Source organism: Pisolithus orientalis (genome assembly GCF_024613125.1).
Source record: "Pisolithus orientalis strain OTSU chromosome Unknown F5J12scaffold_52, whole genome shotgun sequence".
NCBI lineage: Eukaryota > Fungi > Basidiomycota > Agaricomycetes > Boletales > Pisolithaceae > Pisolithus > Pisolithus orientalis.
In genome coordinates, this window is record NW_026260833.1 from 119,721 (window position 1) to 144,734 (window position 25,014).

The window sequence follows — 25,014 nt, forward strand, 5'->3', positions numbered from 1 at the left end:
GTAGCGCCAACGCGCTTTTTTCCCCAGCTGGCCGCGCTGACGTAATGCCTGTGCCGCGCATTTTGTACCCTCACCACATTTTGCCTTAGTTGCATTGTGGTGTATTTTGTGCTCTACCGCATTGCTTTTGTACTTAGTTTGCTTTCAGACTTAGCAAGTTGGAGAATGTGACACAGTGTATTCAATCCAAGTATAAACTGTGTCTAAACAAAGTTACTAAACTCATGCTAAAGAAATGATTGAAGATCTTTCAGGGATAGAATGGTATAAGTTTCAGAGTCAGAAATCCAAGGGTTGACAATGGGACCAGCATTTGGCGAATCAGGGTGATGGCATCTCTGTAACAAGACATCATCTTCACTGATGCTGATGTGTTCTGGTGCAGATGAGATTTGAGCCTGAGGTGAATTGTGCTGGGGGATACTGATGGGAGGAATAATGGTACCAGCTTTGATGAGGCTGCAAACACCAAGTTGTTAGAAACACAAGGATTACATCATGGAAGACATACCATTCTTGAGCTTCTTGACTGCAGGGGGAGATTGTATTGGTGAGTGTAAAATGCAAGACCACTTTCCTGACAGTTGGTGGGAGGAATGTCAGTATGGTAGTAGTTATGAGCATAAAAATATAAAAGGACTGACCAGATTGTTGGGGGGGGGTGTCTTCAGGATGAGACAGTGCCTTTCAGTGCCCTTGCCTTTATCCATGACCTTAGCAACAATGCAATCATCTCCACAATGCAGGTTGAGCTCAATCATCAAACTTGAGAGCTTCACATCAATGTTGCTGCCACTGCCATTGTGGTTGTGATCAGACAGACAGATAATCTCTGTGCCATGGAAGGAGTCTCCAGACATGTCTGAGTCTACTTTGCTATCAGAGCCAAGGACAAGTGGCTCGGTATTCCATAACTCATAAATGTTGTCTGGAATGGTCCTTTGGCTTGCTGTGGATTATTGTAAGTCTGATGACAGATAAATTATTTTGGTGACCATACCAAACCACAATGCATGCCTTTCCACAACCCTTATTCTCATAAAGGGTGGATCTGTTAGGTTGAGTGACTTCAATGATCAAGAATGAGTGGTGGTTGATAGTAAGGAGTTGCCAATCTGGGGTTACAGATAGTGAGGCTGATCTATTACCTTTACAACTTGGATTCTTGTCAAAATAGTTGAAGACCTGTGGGAACCATTGGTGAAGTTGCCTGTTGACATTGGGGTGCATCCATGATGGGTCAATCTGAATGCCACCAGCACCGGGTGCAGCAGAGATGAAACAGCCACAATTTCTCATTAATTGGATACTGCTCCAGTAGCTCTTGCCAGAGGGAGCCATCAGATTCTTCAGATATCCATCCTTCTGTTGTAATCATTAGTTGTTAGTACTATCTGATTTTGTGAGATGCACATCAATTCTGCAAATGACTATACCAACAGACTGAACATGAAAGATTGTGCTGGACTTGGGTGCCATGGCTTGATGGTTGGATCCCATAAGGCCCTGTGGGACTAGCTGTTATGGTTGATAAAAATTGATAGGAATAGAAACCCACCTTGTGAGAACCTTTAACAGCTGCAGGGTTGATGGGAGGGTGACCTTTCATGAGCTTCCTGTAGTTGGCCTGCTTCTTTGATGAAAACATTGCCAGAGCCTCAGCATGAGTGTCTGAGGGAAGAGTATTGCTGCCCATCACCAGGCTGGTCAACAGTTGGCAGTTCTGTGATGCAATGATGTTGCAAAAAATGCCCTGAATCTTCATGTTCAAGGACATGGTAGGTGCAGTTGCTGGATATCAAGGCTGGGAGGATGGCAGGGGTGTCAGATCTGAGTGCAGGGTTATTGGGTGTTCGGTCGAAGTCAACTGATGGTCATGTGAGTGCTCTCCCTGTCATTCAGCACTCTGGTGGTGACGTGGTGCCATTGGTTGTGGCATGATGCAAGGGCGAATGACAGTTGACAAAGTGAGCTGCCAAAAGGCACTTCAGAACCTGGTGCACACAATATGGATAGCACAATACATTTATACCTGGTTCAAAAGATGTTACTGTACACTGTGCTCGATGAAATGTGTCAAACAAAGTAGGGCCTGGCCTCATAAGCACACCCAATCATACCAAATCTCCCCTGCAAGCAATATGTCCAGCTGTTTAGTCTGCCACCTCCCCACCTGAATTGACTCAAAGATAGGATAACCTGCCATTCCCCATTCTGCTGGTGTAAGCCAAAACCCATCCAGAATAATTTTCTGATGGATCACCTCATGTAACATCTTGAAAAAAAAACTTCATCCTCAAGGTTGGCAAATGGAGTCTTGAAGGAGGGAACATGTACAGCATCTTGATATGCATGTTGCTGTTGCTGTGCGCTGACCAGCTTGGCCACTTGTACCTCAACTTCAGTAGGCTCTTTGTCATCACTATCCTCTTCATTGGCTGGATGGTCAGCACCCAAATGACATCTTTCACACATCCAATCCTCCCCATGCACACCATAATACCTATCAATGATGTCTGGGAGGATGCCTTCACAGTCATCCCTGTATACACCAAATTGTGTTTGGCCTAAGAAGTGAAGGTCCTGAAAAATAAATAAATTAGGTAGATGTCTTGCAATGTGTACAATAACATATGTTAGGTGACTTATTGTTGGTGTCTGGACCACTGATTGGATGGCAATTCCATTCTTGCCAGAAATTGAGGCAGTCAGCATTCACAGCATTGAGAAAAAGGCAGTGCAAGAGCCATAAGTAGTTGGGGTTCTGATAGTCGAGCATGTGAGACTGCTCCACTGGTCAGAGATATGATGGTGGTGAAACGATTGGGTGGACCCACATTGACTTTGCTCACATAACATTTATATAGTGATGTAGCATATGTATTGTATGGGGATCCAATGCTATTTCTTAGACTTAGAACATGCCAGGTAATTAATACTGCTGGTGTTGTATAAGGATCCAATGCAGATCTAAACTACCCTGGAAAGCTCTACAACAAATATCAAATATTAATGGACCACTGTCTGGTATGACATGCTATGAAAAGGGTTGGTTCAGTATGGTTTTGCAGCTGTTCAAGAGATTTGCTCAATTGCTACATATCCTTAACCTGCCACTGTACAGGTGGCACCTCCTGAGTGACCAGAGCACAAGCAAGTCAGAAATTACTGGACTGTGTGACAGTTCATGCTACCATGTGACTTCAACATAGTCTGGAGTGCCCTGACCCTGTTGTGTCTGCCATCTCACCTGTGACTGTGCTTATATTCCTCTAGAATGTCTGTCCCTGTTCAACACCCTGTTTATTACTTTCAACATGGCATGCATGTCTTTCATGTGTGTATCTCCCTGTTTCAAAATATGTTATCATTCTGACATCTTTTGATAGGTCAAAAATACACTTTACAGGTTGCATGGCAATATCCTCAGTAGCCACTCCCTCACTTTCAAGGAAATGTTTGAGCATGCTGGAACCAGCTTGTCTTCTGATGAGAAAAGTGATGATGAAAGTGATGGAAAAGGTGATGGGGAGTGTGAAGGAGACTGTGACAAGTGGCCTATTTGTCTTTCAGTCAAGCAGCAAGCTCTGTTTGACTTGTTTCTTGATCATATCTATGGCCAGTAGGTCTTTTTTTTTCCCTCTCAATGTGGATTTTGCTTTGACCACTTCCACAGTTCATGTCATGTGGGTACTGCTGAGGCCTATTCTCACCAAGAAATGTGAGAGTTGCTGGGATTCATCCAGAAGTATCAATGTGGAGCCATGTGACACTTTGCCATTGCTCACATCTGGCACAAAAGATTTGCTTATCATCTGTCAGAATTTGTCAGGCTAGGTTGTGATTTCCACATCCTGAAGGTTTTCACCTGTGGTTTCAAGGAGCTCCTCCACTTTCTGCTCAAGGAGATTAGCAAGGAGCATCGTCAGTTGATAGGTGAGAAGGTATTTGTTGTGGTGGTGTACATGAAAGCCATGCTTGATGAGCACCACAAAATTATTGCTTGTGAAGAACCCACTATCCTCTCCCATGCAGAAGTAGAAGCTGGTCTTATATTTCACAAGAAGGACAGGGAGGGATTGGTGCCAAAGGAGATGCTGCTGGGGGAAATCCTAGAGGGTGAGATGACTGAAATCATTGAGGAGCCATCTGTGTGGAGAGAATTCCAGGTATTAATACATCCCTCCCCATTTTTTTCTTTCACAGCTTGTTCATTCATTTGGCAGAGGATCTTTAGTTTCTCGCACTCCCTCTGTCCTTAGCAGATCTGATTTATATGTGGCATTGTTCCTCTCACACTATATCTACACACTCCCCCTCCCTACTGTGTGGTGATGACAAGTGAAATCAACAAGTGAACTAGATGCAAACAAAAATGCTCTCCAACCAAATTTATTTATCTGTGTACTATATACAATAATACAATTACATGGTGGTACAGTTAAAAATAATGGCATGGCTGAACAAGTGCAGCAGCAAGGCAGTGAGGCTGCAACATATGGGTGATGTGGCTGATTGGACATGGTGGTGAGGCCATGGCATATAGGTATTGCAGCTGAATGGATGCAGTGATGTGGTGATGCAACCACAAAAAATAAATGTGCAGATTTTATGCCATACAGTGAAGTTTAATATTACATCATGTGACCCCCATAGCACTCATTATGTGCCCAGGACTCTATTTTACAGACAGTTCCTTACATAAATGCACACATGACATGTCTAAATGCGCACACAAGATGTCCAAATTGCACACTTTGACATGTCCAAAATGTGCATTCTGTGGTCTAAATCATGCATTTCCACAATAAACATTTTGTGGAATTATTTGGGGTTTACCATTCCATACACAACAGTCTATTGGCTTTCGCTGGAAGGCACTTTCACTCCTGCCTTTGAAATCCAAGTTGCAAATGTTTCCAACATGACAAGTATGTGATGTCATCTACTTGCAAACATCACAGTTCCACCTTCTCCACCTGCTCCATTCCCTCCTCCCTCCTTGGAAAGTCCCTTTTCACTACTAGCATGGTGGATCAATGTTCCCCTGCTGCGCTTGTGTTGGCCATCAATGATGTGTGTGACTATGGCATTAGATCTGCACATTTATTCCTGTGTGTTTTGTAGTGCCACTGCACTTTTTTCCCCAGCCGGCCATGCTGATGTAATGCCTGTGCCACACATTTTGTACCCTCGCTGCATTTTGCCTTAGTTGCATTGTAGTGTATTTTGTGCTCTACCACATTGCTTTTGTACTTAGTTCACTTTCAGACTTAGCAAGTTGGAGAATGCAACACAGTGTATTCAATGAAGGGAGGAATATATAGAAAGCTAACTAGGAAAACCAGTCACTGTTAATACCTACATTGTCTATGAGCCCTTGACAAACATCTGTAATGAAAGTATTGACATACTTAAAGGCAACCCCACACTCAAGCACCTGAAACATAAGTTTTTGACAGCTGGGAGCCATTTGACCAAACTGCATCTTGTGAAAATGCTTAACAGCATTGAAATATGGCTGTGGGTTTCTTCCATTGAGGAGAAAGCAGCCCATTCCATTCCACCAAACAGCATGCCAGTCTTCTTGACACATTGTCAGGTTTCAGCAATCATCTGCTTCATGCATCTGTACCTTGGTCATCAGATCCCTGTACCTCTGACAAAATTCGTCCAGAGTCATACTGACCTCAAACATGCATGCATTCCTCTTCACAACCTTGACCAACCCTGAGCTGCATACCTGACCCTTGACCGACCATCCTTCCAGCTGGTTTGGGAGTTGGGAGTCATTTGGGTTCATACAGAACATGAACCAATTGTGTGTCTCCCAACATATCAAAGAGTGTATTGAGGGCAGTGCAGAATTCACCTGTGATGCACAGAGTACCTGTGTTCTGGGAAGTAGTGATGTCCTCATCCTCATGTTCTTCTTTGACAATGGGAGGAGTCATGCCAGTGGCAGCATTGTTGCATGGCATATGACAAATGGTATTCATCTGGCAGGTGGAAGGAGCACACATGGGTTTGACAGGTTGTTGGGCTGCAGTGATCATGTCCTTGCTTCTGGGATGGGCCTGTATGGCAGTGGCTTTCCCCAAGAAGAGACCTTTGATGAAGGGATTGATGGACCCTGCCCCTTCAGCACCATCCCTGAGGCCAGTGCTGGCTGCCATGCCATGAAGAAGAGCCACAAAATCGGGGTTAAGAGCATTGAAGTTGTGCTCTAAAAACACCTCTGAGGAATATGTCACCAGGTCATTGAAATGGAAAATGGTGAACATTGGGAAACCAGACCCACCTCCTAGTTTAAAGGAAGAATGGTTGCCCCATTGCTTGGTGAAGGTGTTGGCCATGGTGTGATCTGTCTTTTTGTGGGATCGGTGAGCTTGGTTGTCCATGATGTGAATAAGGCCACCAGGTTCATTCCAGAGGAGTCAGATGCATGCAGAGTTGTTGAAGTAAGGAATGAGGGGGACATATTTAGATATGCCTTCTGATTGGTATTCATTGACATGGGACTCAAACAGCCATTGTTGAATGAAATGGTGCAGTCGTTCATTGGTGAAGTTAATGCAGAATTGGTCCAGCAAGTTGGATCTGCCCAACATGTTCTGTGGACCAGGGAGATTGAATAAACTGATAAAAGTGTCAAAGAGATATATTGTCTGTCATAGATTGACCAAGTTCTTCTTCAGCTGCTCAAGCATAAAAAAATCATGATATCACAAGTGCAAAAGCCACATACCTTCTTCATGAATGGTGCTGGTGTGTGCAAACATGCTTGGAACATTCCTTGCCACCCTTGCTTGTGATGGAGCAAGGGGGGCAGCTTGGTATGTGTGGCTGGTAGTTTGATATTACAAGACTATAAGGGCTGAGAGCAGCATGCTACAACTTCACTATTAGTCACACTTGTGTAGATATTCTCAATATAGGCCAGCACAACTGCTGGCAAAACAAATCAGATTCAGACAGTACTATGGACATTAGGGAGCAATAAGTAGCAAGTGAAAAAAATGGAAGTATCACAAATCAATGTTGGAAATATCTCCATCCTTCACCATTGTTGTCTGTTCAAATTGCATGAACCATGGATTTGGTGGAGATGGGGCATTGTCATCGCTGTCAGATAAGAAATCTTTCACTTCAACAGGGCCAGAAATGGGCCCCCCAGGCTGATGAGGCCAAGCAGGTTGGGTGTTGGCATTTACTTAATGCAGATATTGTGTGATTAGTATGTTACTGTAAGTCAACTAAATACAAATGTACAGCCTTTGCATTTCTTGCGGAAGGACTGCCTATTGGAGTCCATAGCCTCAGGGGAGGATAAGATGTTAATAGAACATGACCTCTTGCCTAGAAAAAAAAAAAAGTTGATTTTGATGGTAAAAACAACAGTACTTAACTTACTGGTCCCAGTCACTGTAGTGATTTCAAGGTTGGCAATGGAACTCGATAGCTCAACCACCTCATTGTCACTCTCACTCATAGCCTCTTCATCAGTTCCCACTATGTCCGATCCAACCTTCCACTTGTCAAAAATAAGATTGGGGACAGGATTTCGAGTGACTGTCCAAAAAATAAGGATGGCCAAAGTTGTAATATTTTGGCCACATACCAAACCACAGGTTACTATCAGCAATGCCAGACTTCTGACATCCCTTGAAACAGGCAAGAACAATACCATTCAGTCAAACAGCCATAGAGAGTTTGAAGCTGCCAGTCAGGTTGGGTTTGGGATGTCATATTGGCTTTCTCATGATGAGAGTCAAAATATTGAAAAACATTTGGGAACCACAAATGCAGCTGGGCTGTAACATCTTCATGTGACCAAGAAGAGTTAACTTCAATCATTTGTTGGAGATAGCATCCATGGTTTTCCAAGTTTTGGATGAACAGTCTCTTCTCCACAGTTGTCTGCAGCAAGATTGGGTCCTTCATTAACTGGCCATTTGCCTGTATTTCAATTTGTGAAGTAAGAGTCTGCACAATAAAAATTTAAAAAGAAAAAATACATCTATTCCACATGTAATGGTTGTGACAGAGCTGACATGGAATGTCTGACCACTGGTTTGCTGTTGAGAAGGCTGGAATAAAAATGTCAGCCTGAGCAGTCCCAAGGCACTACAAATGCCTACCTTGCATTTGTTAGAAGCAGTCATCTGTAATGTTGAAAGCAGCTTCAGCTTTGAAGATTTAGTTGCCAGCGCCTCCTGGTGGGGATTCAGTTGAGAAGTGCCAGTGAGATGTCTTGAAGTAAGTCCTTCAAATATTTTTGCCACATTTGATGAGCCACATACAGTGGGCTGCAATTGGGTGACAGCTGGGGCATTGATGGCTGGGGAATTGTCAGTGTGCAGGTGCTTACTGAACCCATGTGAACATTCCCAGCAATGAGCAGGGTCATCTGCCTTAGGCCTAAAGTGCTCACAATCACATTGACCACCTCCACCCTGGCAGAGGTTCGTCTGGGTCAACACACTCAACATGCTAAGTGAGGATGAGGTGAATGCGGTTGGTGTTACCACAGTAAAATTCAGATGCATTTATACAAATCATGAGCCATGGCTCATTAAGTAGAATGATAATGTAGACAACGCCTGGCACCATAGGCATGCCCAGGAATACCAAATTGCATCAGCCAATGAAATATCTACCTCTTTTCGTGCATGGTGCCCAATGTGTATAGTCTTGATCAACAGGTACATGTCAGAGTCCCACTCCATTGCTGTCAACCCGAAATTTTCCAGTGTGATGTCCTGCATGACTACCTGTTGAAGACCCCTGAAGAAGGTTAGTTCTTCTTTGTCATTCTGAAAAGGGTTCCAAAGAGACAGTACATGCACAGCCTCATGTTTAATGTGAACTCGCTGTTGGTGTGCAGTCACATCAGCTGTCTCTGTTACTTCATCATTGGCAAGGTTACATCCTTCACAATCTTCATGCTCTCAGTAGATTCCAAATTGAATCTGACCAAGCAGATGCATATCCTTTATTTCATGAGATGAAGAGTATAAACTAATAAAATTTGAGATTTACCAATGGACTCTTGTTGTTAGTACCTGTGCCACCCATTGGGTGGCAGTTCCACTCCTCCTGAAACACATGGCAGTTGTGATTGATATCATCAAGGAACAGTGTGTGGAGTAACCAGATATGTGATTGGTTTTCAATATCAAGCATATGAACACATTCAAGCTGTGCAAAAAAAGCATGCTGGCATCTGGCAAATTGGGATCCAACTTCAACCCATAAGTGCTTGATGTGACAATTCTGAGTTGAACTATCCATATGATCAGCAATGATGAATACAAAAATAATGTAAAACTCACATTCCCCAGATAAATGAGCCATAGTGGTGGCCATTCTTCATGATCATGTATGTCACAACACCAATGTTCTCACCACTATGGTCTCCACATACATGAGAAGGTATTCCATATTGTTGAGTAGTGTGTTTGAATAAGCAAAGGATGGTCGATGACCAGTTGTTGTTGTTAGCATGAATTGTGGTAACCTATGAGTGAATCAACAAATGTGACAAACTTGAGAAGGAGATAGATGTACTGTGCAGCAAAAGCCATTGATAAACCTGTGGATGACAATTCCCCACCGGATCAGCTTGTGGTGGCCATTGATGTGCCACAGCACATTTGGCCATTTGACATGATACTTGCATCTCATTTTCATGTGGCAGTCTCGTAAAGCTTGACCTAGTTGATCGATCCTTTGAAGCGACTGAATTATGCAGTGATGTTGCACACAGATCCCCTGTGCTTGCATAAACCCCATGATATAGCAAAGGCCAGACTTGGGCCATCTCTTCTTGAATGTGGTAACAAGCTTATCAAGCTCCATATCTGTGATCTTCATGTATCTTTGTTCAACACTGTGAGACTTCATGTAAGAACATAAGGTGTTTCTGTGGATTCCAAGGATGTGTGCAAGCTTGGTGGTGTGGATTTGCCTTGAAGTTGAAATGGCCTCCTCAAGAATGCTGATGTAAATGACTTTCCTTGGTTGTCCTCATAAGCCAATGTGAATTTCCATCACAGGCTCTGGGATCTCTACAGTGTTGTTGACACTAATCATGAGTTGGCATGACAGACTGTTAGTGTCAGTGGCCATTTATTCAAACATACTCACTGAGTCTTCATGCTGTCTCAATAACATGTAAGTGCCACATGCAGTCTTCCAATTGACTTGGCCACCAGTGAAAGCCAGTCAGACAGATCAGATCCTAGATGGTCTTCTTCAATTGTGGTAAGGAGATGCATCACATTGCCTTCCAGAAAGCTGAGGTGGCAGTCTAAGTGAACTAAGTCATTGTCCTCTTGAGTCCAGGCATGGAGAGCATGCTGGTAAATTTTGGATAGAAAGTCAAAAGCAGTGAGGAGATTGGGTGGCCATGGTGTGGTACTTGCAGGTAGCTGAGGGATGGCACTTGGGAGCAAAGTCCTAACAGAGTACATACATAGGTCTGGATGCATGAAACCTAAACCCACATACAGCCAAACAAATAACTGACATAATTTCAATGCACAATTTTCTAGGCCTAACCTTTCCAGCATTTTGCCCTAATCATGACTAGTCCTTCAGCACCAGCAACTGTGACAGCCACCTGCCATCCTGACTTTTATTTTGAAAATGGCATGTACATTATCCTGGTTGAAAATTTCCTTTACAAACTCAACCATGACATCTTGGTGAATGAGTCAGCCTTCTTTTCTGACCTCTTTTCACTTGGCAAATTCATGCCAGAAGACAAGGACAGGGAGGGGCACACTGATCAGAAGCCAATTATTGTGAAGGACAGATTCCTCACTACAGAAATTTTTGACTTGTTCCTTGAGATCAAGTTCATGTGGTAAGTCTACAAGTTTCTGCTCTGATGCACATACTGATTTCACCTACTAAAGTCCCCACCCACCTGCTAAATATTCTGCAGATGACCTCAAGAACCTCCTGGAGTTTATCCACAAGTTCCAATGCAGTGCATGCCTACTCAGCTTCATTACTTCCTGCATCATTGAGAAATCATATTCCTTCCATCCTTCTGAACTCATTTATTTGGGCATTGAGTACAAGATTTGGGTGCTCTTCGAAAGAGGTTTTATGAGGCTCTGCAACCTCCCTCTGACAAAGACCAAGAAGATTCACCATCACTGGATGGGGATGGAAACTTACATCACCTATGTTTATGTCAGGTCCCACCTGGATGAGTATGTCCACACAGTCGCTGTGGAGGCCCCCCCTATCGTACATGCCACTTGCTGTCAGGATCATAAGGGGTGTGAAGAAGACTGGGGTGTGGTGTGGTGGAACAGCATGGGGCAACTCTTCCTCAATGGAAGGAGCCCATACAGTTTCAACAATGCTATTGATCTCTTCAAGAAATTGCAGTTTGGCTGCATCGGCAAAGATTGCAAGAGGTATATGTTTTCAAATATAATGCACATAAATAAACCACTTGCCCACTCCCACTGGTTCATTACCCATGTTAGAGATTGTCTTGTCCAGAGCATTATACCTACATAGGTCTCATCATGTATCATTTGTTACTTCTTGTAATTGTATGTAGAAATGCAGTGGCACATCATATAAATTGACAAGACTTCATTTAAGTTGAAGTTATCTTAGCCTGGCTCATAAGCCAATTTCGAAGCACAACTAAGTTGTACTATGTACAATAATACAATTACATGGTGGTACAGTTAAAAATAATGGGCATGGCTGAATGGGCATGGCAGCAAGGTGGTGAGGCTGCAACATATGGGTGACGCAGCTGATTGGACATGGTGGTGAGGCTGCAGCATATAGGTATTGTGGCTGAACAGATGTGGTGATGTGGTGATGTGACTGTGAAAAATAAATGTGCAGATTTTATGCCATCTCGCTGCAAGTTGCTTTGCAGCATGGTCAATGAAATTCTCCTCATGCTGGAATGCCAGACCACCTTGAATTTTGTTCATCAGGGTCTGCCAGCATACCTGAGATACTTGGCCAACCCCTTCAAGCTCTTCAAAGTGCCTGACAGCATCCTTGTATGGCTGTGTGTTTCTCCTACCACATTCCCATCATCTGACTTCCATTTCAGAGCACTGAGAGAGGGCTCCCCATCCCCCCCCGAAGCAAGTTCCCCTCTCAGTAGACTTTGTTGAACCGAGTGTCGATGATATGATACTGCACCATGTGCCAGAACCAAGCAGTCCATTTGCTGCTCCTCGTGTCAATCCCTGGTCCAATGATCACTTCCTTGATGATGGTATTTACTAATGTCCACTTTCAGTCAATCTCTCGACATATGGCTCACAATACTATGTACTACTTTGTCAGGCATTAAACACAGTGATACCGTCTTGGGCTCTTAGGATCATCTTCTGTTGTGACATGGGCAACCTAAATTTAATTGATTAATTCTGAGTTTGAGTGTTATGAAAATTTTGTAAACACATGCACCCTGGTTGATGCATCCAACAGATTCTGAACACACATGCAACAGTGTTTGAAATGCATACATATTCTGAAGTCTAAAACGCACATTCAACAGTCTAAATTACACAGTCAACAGTCCAAAACACACATTCAATGGTCTAAGTCACGCATTTCCACAGTAAACATTTCGTGGAATTATTGGGGGTTTACCATTCTATAGTTGCACCCTATGATGCTGCATCTGTAACATTAAACAAACAAAAATAAAACAGCTGATTGTGTGACTTTTGCAGTAATGTGCAGAAAATTGGCAGGTGGCTGTGCCCACAACTACTGACTAAGCAGGGCACATGCATGGGGGAGTGAGTGAGTCAGGGCTACATGCACTTCCTCACCCATTCCTTGGGACTTGTTTTGATGCTACTGTACATAACCCATGTAATAATGGGTATTTTGCCAAGAAATGGGCCCAAATTCACTAGGCCAGTGATGACTACCAGGTGGGAGGGGCAGGGGAGGGGGTTGAGCATTCGAGTGGGCCCTGTGGAGCATCATGGCCTCATGGATTGGGTGGGATGACTGGGGAGGGTGCTGACAAACTGTGTTCATGTCCTGCCTATGTTTATCTATTTTATCTGCCTTCCTAGCTAGTGCAAAGAATTATGCAGGGGTAATATAAAAAGTTGCACAGGAGCAGTGCTGCAAAAGTTGCACAATCAGCTGCTTTATTTTGGTTTGTTTAATGTTACAGATGCAGCATCATAGCACCCTCCCATGGTCACTCGGAGTTCAAACCATCATGATCATGTGCAACAAAAGATGAAAACAGACCAGGAGTACTGTTCCGCATCCTAGAATAACCATGATCCTCTTTAGGACTCTTCAGATGATTTTGTCCATATATGTCATCTCATATCTGACACTCAAACTAAGGCCCTCGGACTGGAGGATGTTACAGAGGCGTTAATGTCATGAGTTGTTCATGAATGGAGAGTGATTAGTGTAACATTCTTGCAATGAAAAGTGGTAACTACCATCAGGTAGTGTTGCATTGTTCATGGCGACAGGGTTGTTGCAAAGAGTGTTGCAACATTTTGTCAACATTTCAACAATCATACTAATTTTGTTGCAGCATGTTGCAGCACTCATTGCAATGTCTATACTACTTTCATTGCAATGTGTTGTAGTGCCCTTGCCCCTTTTGTTGCAACATCTATACTACTTTCATTGCAACACATTGTAGCACCCTTGCCCCTTTTGTTGCAACACATTGTAATGTTGCAACACCTGTTGCAATGTCTATACTACTTTCATTGCAATGTGCTGTAGCGCCCTTCATTGCAATATGTTGCAACACCTTGTGACCACCATATTAATTACAACTTAATTGCTTATCTGCCAGTATATGCAGTTGGATAGCTCAAGCACATTTGCACATAGAAGTATGACATATACATGATGATGAGACAATTTTGACAAAGAGTACAAATTACAAAAAGCTTAAGGAACCGTCTTCCTTTTCCTGGCATAAACAATTATCATCAAAACATAGCATCCCAATTGAATTGCATGACTTACTTTGACTTCCTTGCCACACCATCCTTGAGTTCAGACTGCTTCTTCTTCACCCTATGCACTGCCAAACCATTCTCCTTATCCGCATCACCTATCATGTTGTCTCACTGGGCATGCAAGGATGGGACTGGTTTGCATTTAGGACAGCCTAGCAGAGGGTCCCCAAGTGCCTTGGAGGCTGGTGGTGGAGAGCTGTCATCAGATGGGGCAGGAGGTAACAAAGGCAGGTCTTGTGTCAAGTGCTCATATTGCCCTGCCATTGTGAAATAGTCCAGATATGGATTGGTAGTACTACTAGTAAGAGACATCAAATGGTTCATAGCATGGACAGTTGCAGGGTTAGAGCTAATGGGGGGTAGGCCATCAAAGTTCCACTGTGGTGTAAACATTGACATCATGTTGGCCTGGAGAATGCTATCCAGTTCTGTGCCAAAAGAGCCAAAATCCTGTGAAGATAAAAGATGATTGGAAATACCAGAAGGCTGGATACTCGCTGAAGGGACAAGAGTGTGCTCAGGCATTGCAACACTTGGAAGTCCCATGATGGAACTGGGCATTTCAATGCATGAAGGTGTTGCAACATATGCTGGAGTTTTGGCCAGACTTGCAATACTCAGATGTGTGGTCTGAATGTGCAGTGGTGAGACAATAGGATAACATGATGTTGCAAGAGTGGAACCTGTGACAAGTTGGGGTGGAGTTGTTGCAACAGACATACCATTGTGAGAAGTTGCAACACTTAAATACCAAAGTGTTGAGAATATAAATATGAGAGTGGAAGCATTGCTCAACTTGTCTGAATGCCCAGCATCATCAACCTCCTGGTCATCATCGGTCCCTGAATCATCACCTTCCTGGTCATCACCAATGCCCACATCATCCCCTTCATTGTCCTTGCCAATGCCTGCATTGTTACCTTCCTGACCCTCACCAACATCAGTGTCATCATCTTTGTCATCCATGTTCCTGTGGTTGTCAGGCTCATCATCATTGTCACCCTTCATGACATCAGTACCATTGTTTGTGTCATTGCCCTTGTCATGGCCTGTTTTCTTGCTGATGGAGGAGGCTGCAATGACGGGTACATTATCATCTTCCCAGTCAGCATTGCAGCTTTTCTAACTAAAGAATAAAAACTTACGAAGCTTGGAGTCAAGGAATTCTGTGTATGCTTGCACACAGTGGAGTCAAAGTGACAGTAAGACTCTGCAAAATTAAGTCCACATCTATTCTTCCCAATGTGAAGGCTTTACAAACACTGTTGTGTGAGCTAAAACACAATTAGTAGTACTTTGCTCACCTTGCAACCACACACTGCTCCTCAGTGTCTGCTGGATCTGGCCCACCCATCAGAACTGAAAAGGACCAACTGGTCTTTTGTGACAAATGGGTGAGAATCTGCATGAGTGTTGGCATGCACTGCTGTATATTACTGAAAGAGGAATGAGCGCTAACTGCCCTCAGCATCACAGCCAGTGTTCCCACCTTCTACATGTTTCAGCATCAACATCAGCACTGATTTCATCATCACTCTCAGCAGGGGGCATCTTCATACTGGTATGTTGCTCATTATGGATGTGCATAACTTTGTGTCAGATCTCTTGACATTCCACCCTAAACTTTTTGTTGATCTGATTGCAAAGACTGGAAATGTTACTATTGGTCAAGATGTCAGGCTTGACCTGTGAAGTATAGTACATTTTTGAATAAATTTCCAGTGGCTTTTTTATGTGAGTTTTAGCTTTCATCAAGCCATCAATAATGGTCAATGTCTTCCTGTTTGCAGCCTGATTTTTCCCAGCTCCCACATGCCAGCACAACCACTGTCATAATTGCTGCACAAAATTCAGTGAGCTCTTCCATGAAGTAATGTGATATTGCTGACCTGTTGGTGCTTGGTGACAGCATCTCCAAGGATCTTGTCCTGCTCAAGAGTCAATGATACATCTGGTGGGAGGTCAGGAATGCAACAGCCCTCTCAGGCCAGAGTTGCAACCATTGTTTGAAGACAGTCAGCCAGTATTGTGAGTATTCCTTGGTGCTCATACTCAAGTACCACACTAACTCATCCTGCAAAAACATCTTCTGCTCGGGGGTCATCCATTCCTTCCTTGGCATGTCTACAATGTGATGCCAGTCACTAACCCTAATGTGTACTGCGCAACAAAATCAAACTTACTGGCAGCCAACAGTTATAATGCAATGGACAGAGAGTTGAGACAAGGTGAGGCATATAAACAAAACATTTTATACTTAACATGTTGATGCAGAACATGCTGATATGTTTGTCACATTCAACAAGGAGCATGTCAACACATCTTATCTTACACTAGGTGATCTACATTGATTAGGGATCTAGGCCACTGCATTCAAAATGAAAAATTAATGCAGATCCTAAAAGGTATGTGTTGGCAAGTCTTCTGTGTAATATATCAATGTATCTTATGTTACAGATCTTGGTGACTGCAGAAAGCCTTGGATTCATGGAATGGCCACTGAGTGAGAGTGAAGGCAATGATGGTAATCCATCTTCATGCTCATGTAGCGCATTGATGTGCCTTTGTACAATGCATCCATGTATCTCATGTACAGATCTTGGCCACTACAGAATGCATCAGATTCACAGAATGGCCACTGAGTAACTATGTGACTGGCATGTAGGAGAAAAGTGCAAGAGCAAAGACAGTGATGGTGATTCAGATAAATTGGAGATCTTCAATTATCAAATACCACAAGTCATTGTTCTTGACACTGTGGCAAGTGCAGGGTCAGTGCATTTGGATAGTGAGAGAACCACTTCATTCTGTAGTACTACATAGTGTCTAGTGGGTAGTTCTGGAACAATAAAATGCCTCTTGTATGCATCCCAGCTACATCTGCACCTTCCATAGCATTCATCAAGAGGTCCTCCAGAATTTGTGATACTAAGTGAATACAATTGTATGTTTCCTTGGTAGGATCATTCAGGTTGTCCCAGTGTTGCCATTTCAATGTATGCACTCATGACTCCAAGCCATCCACCTTAGACAGAACAGCCCAAATTTTTTAATAATCTCCACTATTGACATAGTTTTGGCATAGGTTGTCCATAGATGAGTGACAGGAGTTCCCTATTATTGCCTTCAGTGAGTGGTTGATCTGATCAATGGAATCTGGCCCAGAGCATGATGAAGAATTGACATGAAACCACCCATCAGGATGCGATGAGGCATGAAACTGTTCTGGGCAAGTACCTCCGACCTGCCTGGGCCCAAATCCTTGTCATTCCTTAGGATTGCTGAAGGGTCTCAGGTTACAGGATATGGGGAGTGGAGTGAGTGTGCACAGCAGCTTAGGGGACAATTCTGTGTCCTGTCATTCACTAGGATTGCCGAAGAGTGTCAGGTTATAGGATATGGGGAGTGGACTGAGTGTGCACAACAGTTCAGGGGATGGTTTGGTGTCCCATCGTTCACTGGGACTGCTGAAGGGTGTCAGATTACAATATATGAGGAGTGGAGTGAGTGTGCACAGCAGTTCAGGGGATGGTTCTGTGTCCAAATGGATTGCCCTAGACTCATAAGAGTAAGTAACTTGCTGTGACAACTAGTTAGAAACCTGATCATATGAAGAAGTCTCCTCCGACTGGAAAGAACTCTTGGCTCTGCCTCATTTTGCCTTGAGCTTGAGGTTGATTTCATTTCTATGGCTGAGGATGAACAACAGCCCTGAGCCGAGAAGCGTCCTTCAGAATAAAGAGAAATAGATTTAATACCTCTGATAGTATTTCATTCAATAAGCCTGAGCGGCCAAAACCTTTTGATCTTGTGTTTTGTATAATTTCGGCCACCCCATGTCGAAGTTGTCAGAGTAGTGAGAGCATGTCGCCATGATAGGAGATTTACTACATATGCCTATTACAGCAGATAACCATATACACACAAACAACTAATCCTAATCGTGTATTTGCTTCATACCTATTAGTGCATTTGCATGTATACCCTTCAGTCTCCAGATGTTCTGTAGCATGAAGAATTCACACACTAGACAGTGCCTTCCAGAATTTCTCAGGACTTTATACCCATGTGTTTCATGCTGTTTTGTTTCATATTCCTGGTCTGATAGTTAGATTTTGCAGAGTCATGCACATGTTTAGGCAAAAATCAGTTGATAATTTATGTATACAACTAATAATGTTCAAGCAAAAGTCAGTACAAGATGGATCACTGTAACTGAATCACATGCCACAAATACAAAGCCTCTGCCATGGCAAGGCCATGTTGTGAAAGTCGAAGAGCAAATATGTGGTCACTTAATGTGCCATTACATGCACATATAATAGTGTCAATAGCCTCATGCATATAGCCATGAGCAGTGAGATATTGTGCTGCATGAGCACCAAGCACCTGGGCATGAATATAGGTAGCTGTATTTTCAGAGTAGTGGTGGCAACTTTCTGTGATCCCCCTAAGACTCCATACATGTGCATATATAATTGGGCTTGTATAAGATCCAGAATCATGCTGAATTGGAGGCAGAGCTGAGGTCAAAGTGAGAAGTTGGATGTCAATGAAGGACAACATCATCCACCCACCACTCATGGAATGTCTACACCCTTGAGAAGGCATGGATTGGGTCAGTTGAGGGGCCACAACATCATCAGTAAACCACTTTGTGAGCTGGTAGTCTTAGGGAATCTGTCCAGTGCTGGACAGCTCTGGACAGCTCTGGCCAGCAAAAGTGATTTACTGATGGTCAGCATCTTGAAGGCCTATTCATGGTAAGCACACAACATCAGTGGGGAGAACAGTATATGATACTAACTGGTGGATTCAGCTACTTTGTCTACTGTCACCACTCATGGTAGTTGATCCTCAATGCCCTTCACCACCATATACACTAAGGCCTCATGAAGTGTGTCGATCTGTTTCCATTTTGCCCAATGAAATGAGCTCCCCACATGAGTGGCTCCATCTCTAGTATAGGATTGTGATTAGTCAGGGAGAATTTGTAGTATGAGACACTTACTCAGTGTGATGAACACTGGGGGGGTTTCCAACAACAACTGCATAGAAACTATCACCTGTGTCTTTGAGGAGGTCTTGAACTGCTGGTGACTTGTTGAGGAAGGTGACCAAGTCATGGGTGGTCAGTTCAGGTAGTATTGGTTGTAAGACACTATCCAATGTTTGCATGACAAGTTTTGCCTCGTCCATGGAAGTACACTCAATGGTGATGGGGAGTGGAGGTGACAACCTCCCACAAAGGATATATGGACTATAATGACACGGTTTTCCATCATTATCTGTATGCATTAGTCAGTTCATCAGTAAACCACTTTGTGTGCTGGCAGTCCTAGGGAATCTGTCCAGTGCTGGACAGCTCTGGACAGCTCTGGCCAGCTCTGGACAGCTCTTGCCAGCAAAAGTGATTTACTGATGTTGAAGAGTCTGACTCACCACCCATGGTAAATGCCAGGTTTGGTCCCACCTATGATTACCCACCAAGACATTGTAGTGCACAGCAGGTGATTCTAGTCTCATGCTCTCTCATTTTATAACCAGTCCACTATCTTAGCACCATCTCCAGGCTTCAATTAGTCCTCAGATTGTGTAACCTTGGGTGCTGAATGCTAAGTGCAGTGTGCAATTTGCCATTGCCAAAGTCCACAGTCTGCAGTCTGGGGAATGCTTGTGCTCCATGTTACACAAACTTCTTCAGAGGTGAGTGATTAGGAAAGAAGCATCACTGAAAAACCCTGAGGATGAATCAATGATGTCTGATCACCTGCCATTTTGCCAGGATTTTGCCTTATAAGTTTTAACTTTAATCCTGAAGATCAACATACTGCAAACCCCAAGGATGTCTAACCGCCTGTCATGTCACTGTTGTCAAGATTAACCCTGAAGATTGACATGTACATTCCTTCAACTTTAAATCCAAGGCTAGATGAAAAGCATGTTACTATAGGTCAGGTATCTATTACAGCAGTTGCACATTCAGCTTGCTTTCAACCCCCCTTCCCTACTTGTCCTTTGTTACTGGTATTGAGTCACTGTTTATCATGCCACATAAATGCATCAAGCTGATATTGCCAAATGAAACAGGACTCCATGGTTCCTCTATTTCATATATGCATGAGGAACCAGCCATAATGGTATGTGTAATGATGTTCACATGAGCATGAGATGACTGACTTACCCCTCTCAAGACATTTCAGATTCTTATCGATGACTCCGATGACAGCAATTCTCCAACCAATACTAAGGTTCCAGTGGCATCCAAGGAGGTGTCATCGGTGAGCATTCCATTCCATTATGTAATGAGCATCTTGCTTATAGCCTTAAATTTACAGCCCAAAACTTGCAAAAGGGGTGTCAACAGCTCTCCCTCGCCTGTGGCAGTGAAACAGACTAGGGGGAGTGCTCAAACTACCTAAAGGGTTAATAGATCTACCCACTTCTTTGATTACATAAGTTGTATTTGGCATGTTGTAAATGCATGGCTCCCAAGTTTCAACCTCTCAACATATATATGAAGGACCATATATGACATGACGTGAATAATCTGCAGTTGTTTTGGTCAGCTTTGTTGATCACCATTACCCCAGCATTCAAAAGCTCTTGGAATGTGGCACTCAGATTCACCAACAATATATACAGCTATTCATTTGATCATTTTGGTGATAGATTCAGCAGTATCAAAAATTTGTAGATCCTCATCTTTTTTCACAAGCAAAAGGCTGAGGAGATGAAACATACACACTTTCACTTTCGTCAACAGTATGTTTATGCCCCTCCTGCACTGTACTTACATACTGACCATTGTCAACAGGTCACTTTCATGCAACAAGAATCACATGTCAGCGATGGGCCATCCCTGCCCTGACCTCCTATGGGCCCACTTTGTTTCTGAAAAATTCCTGGCTTTACCATTCATAAATGAAAGGCTGAGGAGATGGAATCCACATCTACCCATTGCCACACCAAGATTTAGTTGGACATGCACAGTGCACTCCATTTGACTACCCACATATTCACCACTCCCAACCCTGTCCCCAAACCTACTGCTGTGCAGCCCAGGGTTGCATACCATCACCTAGAGATTCCTGAGTGTACAGACAGACTGCCATCTGGTGTCAACCTTGGAATTTTGGGTATGGAGCCCAGACAGACAACAGAATCTGTAAGTGAACTTTTTGTGAGATTGGATGCAACTTGGCTGATGTATCGATTAGGACTTACCACTCCTCACATGGTCAAAATTAGACTGTGAAGACTACTTATCAGAGCTACTCAGGCTGGAAGGTAGATGTGGTGTTTCCGGTATCTGTCCCAACTGCAAGCTTCAACTGGCTCACTTCTGCTGTGATGATTGCCTTGGATTTGACATGTACTGCCAAGAATGTGTAGTGACTCATCATGGAGATCACCCATTGCACTGTGTGAGGATAAGTGGTAATACACTTGGAAGAGTATCATACTTATACTATTGACAGGAGTGGAATGGCAGATACTTTGCAAGCAAAACATTGAAGGAGTTGGGCTTGATCGTGCAGTTAGGCCATCCTATTGGCAAAAGGTGCTGCAGGCCCTGGTCTGTCCTGAAAGATGAGTTTGTTGTTATGCACAGGAATGGGATTCACATTGTCAGCCTTGCCTTCTGTGGGTGTGAGACTGCAGATTCATATACACAACAATTGCTGCACATTTGCTGGCTCCCTGCAACTTCCAATAAGCCCCACACTGCAGCAATGTTCCAAGTCCTGGAAGACTTTCATCTCCTGTCATTAGAATCCAAGCTTTCTTGTTATGAGTTTTACAGTGCCTTGTCACATCATTCAGATAATACTGGATTAAATCCACCTAAGGTGCATCACAGTTCATGTTGTAAAGTTTGTGCTCAGTCATGTCAGGCTTGTTACAAACAGTTTTTGAGAATGGTCTGTCAATGGTGCCACCTCAAGATGCTCAAACATTCAGGATGAGGACATGATCCTGCTGGTGTTTTGAATACAAAAGAAGGCAAATGTGCAGTGTTATGTCTAGCATGCCCTCAACCTGGGAAGAACATGACAGGGTCACCAGAAAGGTTAGCTATATCTTAACTCCGATATTTGACTAAATTGTTATGTAGAGATGTTGATGCACTTTTTGTCACTCTTGATGCCAACTTTTGCCTCAGATGTCATGCAGTCTCAAATAATGAGAACAATCTGAGCCTCAGTCAGGGCTGGGCATATTTTGTGGAGGACACCATGTTCAAGAGATACTTAAGTGACCACTGGCATGATATCCAAGAGGTATGCAGTTGTCCACTGAATGCACTTGCAAACATTTATTTTAATCCAGAAAAGCATGTGCTCAAATCACAATGCAGTGAATATGGCAGATGTGAAGTCAAAGAAGGGTTGCAATGCAACTGGCATTGGCATGATTGTTTGCACCAGGCATAGCATGAGGCTCCCAAATGGGATAGTTGACCTACAATACAGTGAAAGGTGTGTATCATTTACATCCAATGTGATATCATTTCATGAGCATAAAACATACAGATATGTGAACATGGACTATGCATTTGCATCTGCACTACACCACTCAGATGCGACTGTCCTCAAAGTTTTGTATGACATTGCCTGCCAGTGGCACAAGAAGTTATATCAGCAGATGGACCAGATGCCACCTTCTTTACAGTCAAACTTACACAACTGGGCTGTTACATTTCTCATACCCAAGTTTCACCTTCCTGCCCACATCGCCTCATGCCAATGGTCCTTCTCCTTCAATTGGACCAAGGGTGTTGGTCAGACAGATGGCAAAGAACTTGAGTGTGGATGGGCAAACCTTAACCCCACTGCTTCAAGCATGAAGACCATGGGCCCTGGTCATCGTCAAGACACACTGGGTGACTACTTTGGTGACTGGAACTGGAAAAAGCTTATTGGACTGGGTTTGCTACCATTTCCATTGATTCACTCAGGACTGATTTACCTCCCATTCATCATAGGCACTTCTCTTCTTAGGAAGGTAAAGGAGGCCATCCCTGAGCACAATGATCATCAACATGACTTTGAAGAATTAACACAGTCACTCAAGCTCAAGTTTCCTGAGCAACTCGCTCTATGGAAGCAGCAGGTAGAGGACTGGGAAGCCGACTCAACCAAGCCTAATCCATTTGAAGTCAAGAATGATGGTATGTACAGTCTCAAACAAATTTTTGTTTCCCTTCAATTCATCTATACTGTACCTTCACAGGTATCACACAAGCTAGTATCTGCTTACAATTGGCGAAGGATGAGGCCAATGCACTTGTGGGAGGGAGTGAGCTCCTACTACATCCAGATGTAACCCTGAGCATTCTCATTGGCACTGGGATTGACCTAGAGGATCAGCAGTAAGTCACCCTCTGTGGGACATCTGTTGATCTAACTCCTGCAACATAGATGATGTCTGCATGATGCCACTGAGCTGGCATTGTGTGTCACAGATATGCACAAACTCAGGGTTCAACAATGAAGCAATGCACTGGTGAGGCAAATTGAGGCATGGCAAAAACTTCAAGTCCTGTTTATGCCTGGTGTAAGTGCCCTCCAGGATGAGTGGCCAGAGTTTGCCAGTCAACCTCATTCCCTGGAGGACATCCCATTGTTCCTCCCATTGCAAGTTAGCAGCAAAGTCACATGTCCACCAAAATTGGCAATGATTGAACTTCAACTCAGGGAGGGTCAAGTGCACAATGCATTGAATGATCTGTGCCAGGGTCTTTGATCTCATGCATACATGCCCAAATTCAAGGATCATTTTTTATGTGGTCAAGGAGCCAACACCCATGCATGAAATTGTCTCAAAGCCCTAGATACCAAGATAAATACTGCTGCTACAAGGTATCATGTAGCATATCAAGCATTAACCATTCTCGCCCCCCTGGTTGGACAAGTTGGGTGGAGGGACAAGCTTCGCCCACTTGCAGACAAGGACATTAGTGCACTCACAGATGCTTACAACCTCCAGCCTGGAGAGGGACAATGCCATGTTTCTTGGATTTGGCAGTCATATGGGTACAGTGATCATGCCACAGAGAAGGAATCAGATGACAGTTTTCAGGAGGGTAAGCATCTTCTAGCAGCCTCATCAACCTCACTTTAGTGCTAATCTTAACTCCATATTAGCCATCCATGTGGAGTGGTGCAAAGCATGTGCATGCACACACCACTGGGAAGAGGAGGTTAGGCTACTATTTGAAGAAAAGCAACATACATTACAGTTTCTTGAGTGGCACACAAATTGGTGGATGGGCCATGCTAGTGCCATTGCAACAGGTGACAAAGCTCTCTCCTGATGGGTGTTGTGCATATGCTGAGCATCAGGCAGAACTTTGGCATCAGCTCACAAGGTCATTTGCTGATATGTGGAAGGACACACAGCATTTCTTGGATGTTGCCAATGCTTATAGTGTATCTCCCTCTCCTATGCTCTGAAACATCTTAGTTTCTATCTTACTGCTTTGTAACTGTGAATTGACTGTGACCATGAGTATCTGTGTATTGTGCACAGTGCCATACATCAGGAAAATAACACTTTACTATTTTTGACTTTTTGTGACTAATGTGACTTTTTGGGAAGGAATCTACTTTCATTACCCATGTCCTGCAGGCATGGCTGCACTTTTCTTTCTGATTTTGGTCTTGTTCAAACCACCTAATTCATAGCTTTCAGTAGATACCACATACATTCAAATTGATGGAGGTTCCAAAGAGATATTGTGATTTTTCTCTCAGACAGTGTGCATCACATCAATGGCTCAATATCTCTGAATTTTCAGACATTTTCTAGTCTTCTTGGCTTAGATATATCATCACTTAGTTGTCTCAATAGATTCTGTTCTCTTTTCATTCTTCAAAATGCTGTATATGGTCAAAAAAAAAAGTACAGATAGTAGGTTCCTTCCCAAAAAGTCACAAATAGTCACAATAGTCACAAAAAAGTCAAAAAAAGTCACAAAAAGGTCAAAAATAGTAAGGTG

At 43.4% G+C, this 25,014-nt stretch overlaps 9 protein-coding genes across 9 annotated transcripts; 4 read left to right on the top strand and 5 right to left on the bottom strand.

Moving 5' to 3' along the window:
• Positions 1 to 227: 227 nt before the first annotated feature.
• On the bottom strand, positions 228 to 1,777 carry F5J12DRAFT_915549 (uncharacterized protein; the record flags this gene model as incomplete). The annotated part of the gene is made up of 6 exons (XM_051749157.1): positions 228 to 448; positions 512 to 572; positions 645 to 945; positions 1,001 to 1,365; positions 1,414 to 1,506; positions 1,559 to 1,777. The coding sequence occupies 6 exons, from the start codon at positions 1,775 to 1,777 to the stop codon at positions 228 to 230; spliced, it is 1,260 nt and encodes a 419-aa protein (XP_051595562.1).
• Positions 1,778 to 3,277: 1,500 nt separating this feature from the next.
• F5J12DRAFT_897376 (uncharacterized protein) lies at positions 3,278 to 4,262 on the top strand (the record flags this gene model as incomplete). The annotated part of the gene is made up of 6 exons (XM_051748018.1): positions 3,278 to 3,337; positions 3,390 to 3,522; positions 3,574 to 3,622; positions 3,677 to 3,721; positions 3,803 to 4,169; positions 4,227 to 4,262. 6 exons carry the CDS (start codon positions 3,278 to 3,280, stop codon positions 4,260 to 4,262), a joined length of 690 nt encoding a protein of 229 aa, XP_051595563.1.
• A 1,527-nt stretch (positions 4,263 to 5,789) lies between these two features.
• F5J12DRAFT_727101 (uncharacterized protein) lies at positions 5,790 to 6,437 on the bottom strand (the record flags this gene model as incomplete). Its single annotated transcript, XM_051741777.1, has 1 exon — positions 5,790 to 6,437. A coding segment is annotated over one exon (648 nt), but the record flags the coding sequence as incomplete, so codon positions are not given.
• A 591-nt stretch (positions 6,438 to 7,028) lies between these two features.
• Positions 7,029 to 8,492, bottom strand: F5J12DRAFT_897378 (uncharacterized protein; the record flags this gene model as incomplete). The annotated part of the gene is made up of 8 exons (XM_051748019.1): positions 7,029 to 7,213; positions 7,273 to 7,359; positions 7,414 to 7,572; positions 7,622 to 7,635; positions 7,688 to 7,986; positions 8,055 to 8,090; positions 8,142 to 8,341; positions 8,372 to 8,492. 8 exons carry the CDS (start codon positions 8,490 to 8,492, stop codon positions 7,029 to 7,031), a joined length of 1,101 nt encoding a protein of 366 aa, XP_051595565.1.
• Positions 8,493 to 10,586: 2,094 nt separating this feature from the next.
• F5J12DRAFT_786240 (uncharacterized protein) lies at positions 10,587 to 11,612 on the top strand (the record flags this gene model as incomplete). Its single annotated transcript, XM_051743393.1, has 3 exons — positions 10,587 to 10,870; positions 10,923 to 11,435; positions 11,585 to 11,612. The coding sequence occupies 3 exons, from the start codon at positions 10,587 to 10,589 to the stop codon at positions 11,610 to 11,612; spliced, it is 825 nt and encodes a 274-aa protein (XP_051595566.1).
• Positions 11,613 to 13,938: 2,326 nt separating this feature from the next.
• Positions 13,939 to 15,417, bottom strand: F5J12DRAFT_786241 (uncharacterized protein; the record flags this gene model as incomplete). Its single annotated transcript, XM_051743394.1, has 6 exons — positions 13,939 to 13,960; positions 14,017 to 14,067; positions 14,122 to 14,692; positions 14,732 to 15,131; positions 15,155 to 15,260; positions 15,314 to 15,417. The coding sequence occupies 6 exons, from the start codon at positions 15,415 to 15,417 to the stop codon at positions 13,939 to 13,941; spliced, it is 1,254 nt and encodes a 417-aa protein (XP_051595567.1).
• Positions 15,418 to 15,781: 364 nt separating this feature from the next.
• On the top strand, positions 15,782 to 17,675 carry F5J12DRAFT_786242 (uncharacterized protein; the record flags this gene model as incomplete). The annotated part of the gene is made up of 11 exons (XM_051743395.1): positions 15,782 to 15,862; positions 15,919 to 16,037; positions 16,206 to 16,237; positions 16,284 to 16,346; positions 16,373 to 16,414; positions 16,483 to 16,533; positions 16,675 to 16,780; positions 16,971 to 17,005; positions 17,305 to 17,326; positions 17,379 to 17,577; positions 17,607 to 17,675. The coding sequence occupies 11 exons, from the start codon at positions 15,782 to 15,784 to the stop codon at positions 17,673 to 17,675; spliced, it is 819 nt and encodes a 272-aa protein (XP_051595568.1).
• Positions 17,676 to 18,850: 1,175 nt separating this feature from the next.
• Positions 18,851 to 19,504, bottom strand: F5J12DRAFT_786243 (uncharacterized protein; the record flags this gene model as incomplete). The annotated part of the gene is made up of 3 exons (XM_051743396.1): positions 18,851 to 18,968; positions 19,021 to 19,269; positions 19,452 to 19,504. The coding sequence occupies 3 exons, from the start codon at positions 19,502 to 19,504 to the stop codon at positions 18,851 to 18,853; spliced, it is 420 nt and encodes a 139-aa protein (XP_051595569.1).
• A 1,490-nt stretch (positions 19,505 to 20,994) lies between these two features.
• F5J12DRAFT_907442 (uncharacterized protein) lies at positions 20,995 to 24,330 on the top strand (the record flags this gene model as incomplete). The annotated part of the gene is made up of 15 exons (XM_051748938.1): positions 20,995 to 21,148; positions 21,261 to 21,436; positions 21,491 to 21,886; positions 21,923 to 21,938; positions 22,131 to 22,294; positions 22,344 to 22,492; positions 22,547 to 22,941; positions 22,999 to 23,184; positions 23,247 to 23,312; positions 23,334 to 23,385; positions 23,510 to 23,570; positions 23,592 to 23,638; positions 23,660 to 23,751; positions 23,842 to 24,099; positions 24,161 to 24,330. 15 exons carry the CDS (start codon positions 20,995 to 20,997, stop codon positions 24,328 to 24,330), a joined length of 2,382 nt encoding a protein of 793 aa, XP_051595570.1.
• Positions 24,331 to 25,014: the final 684 nt, after the last annotated feature.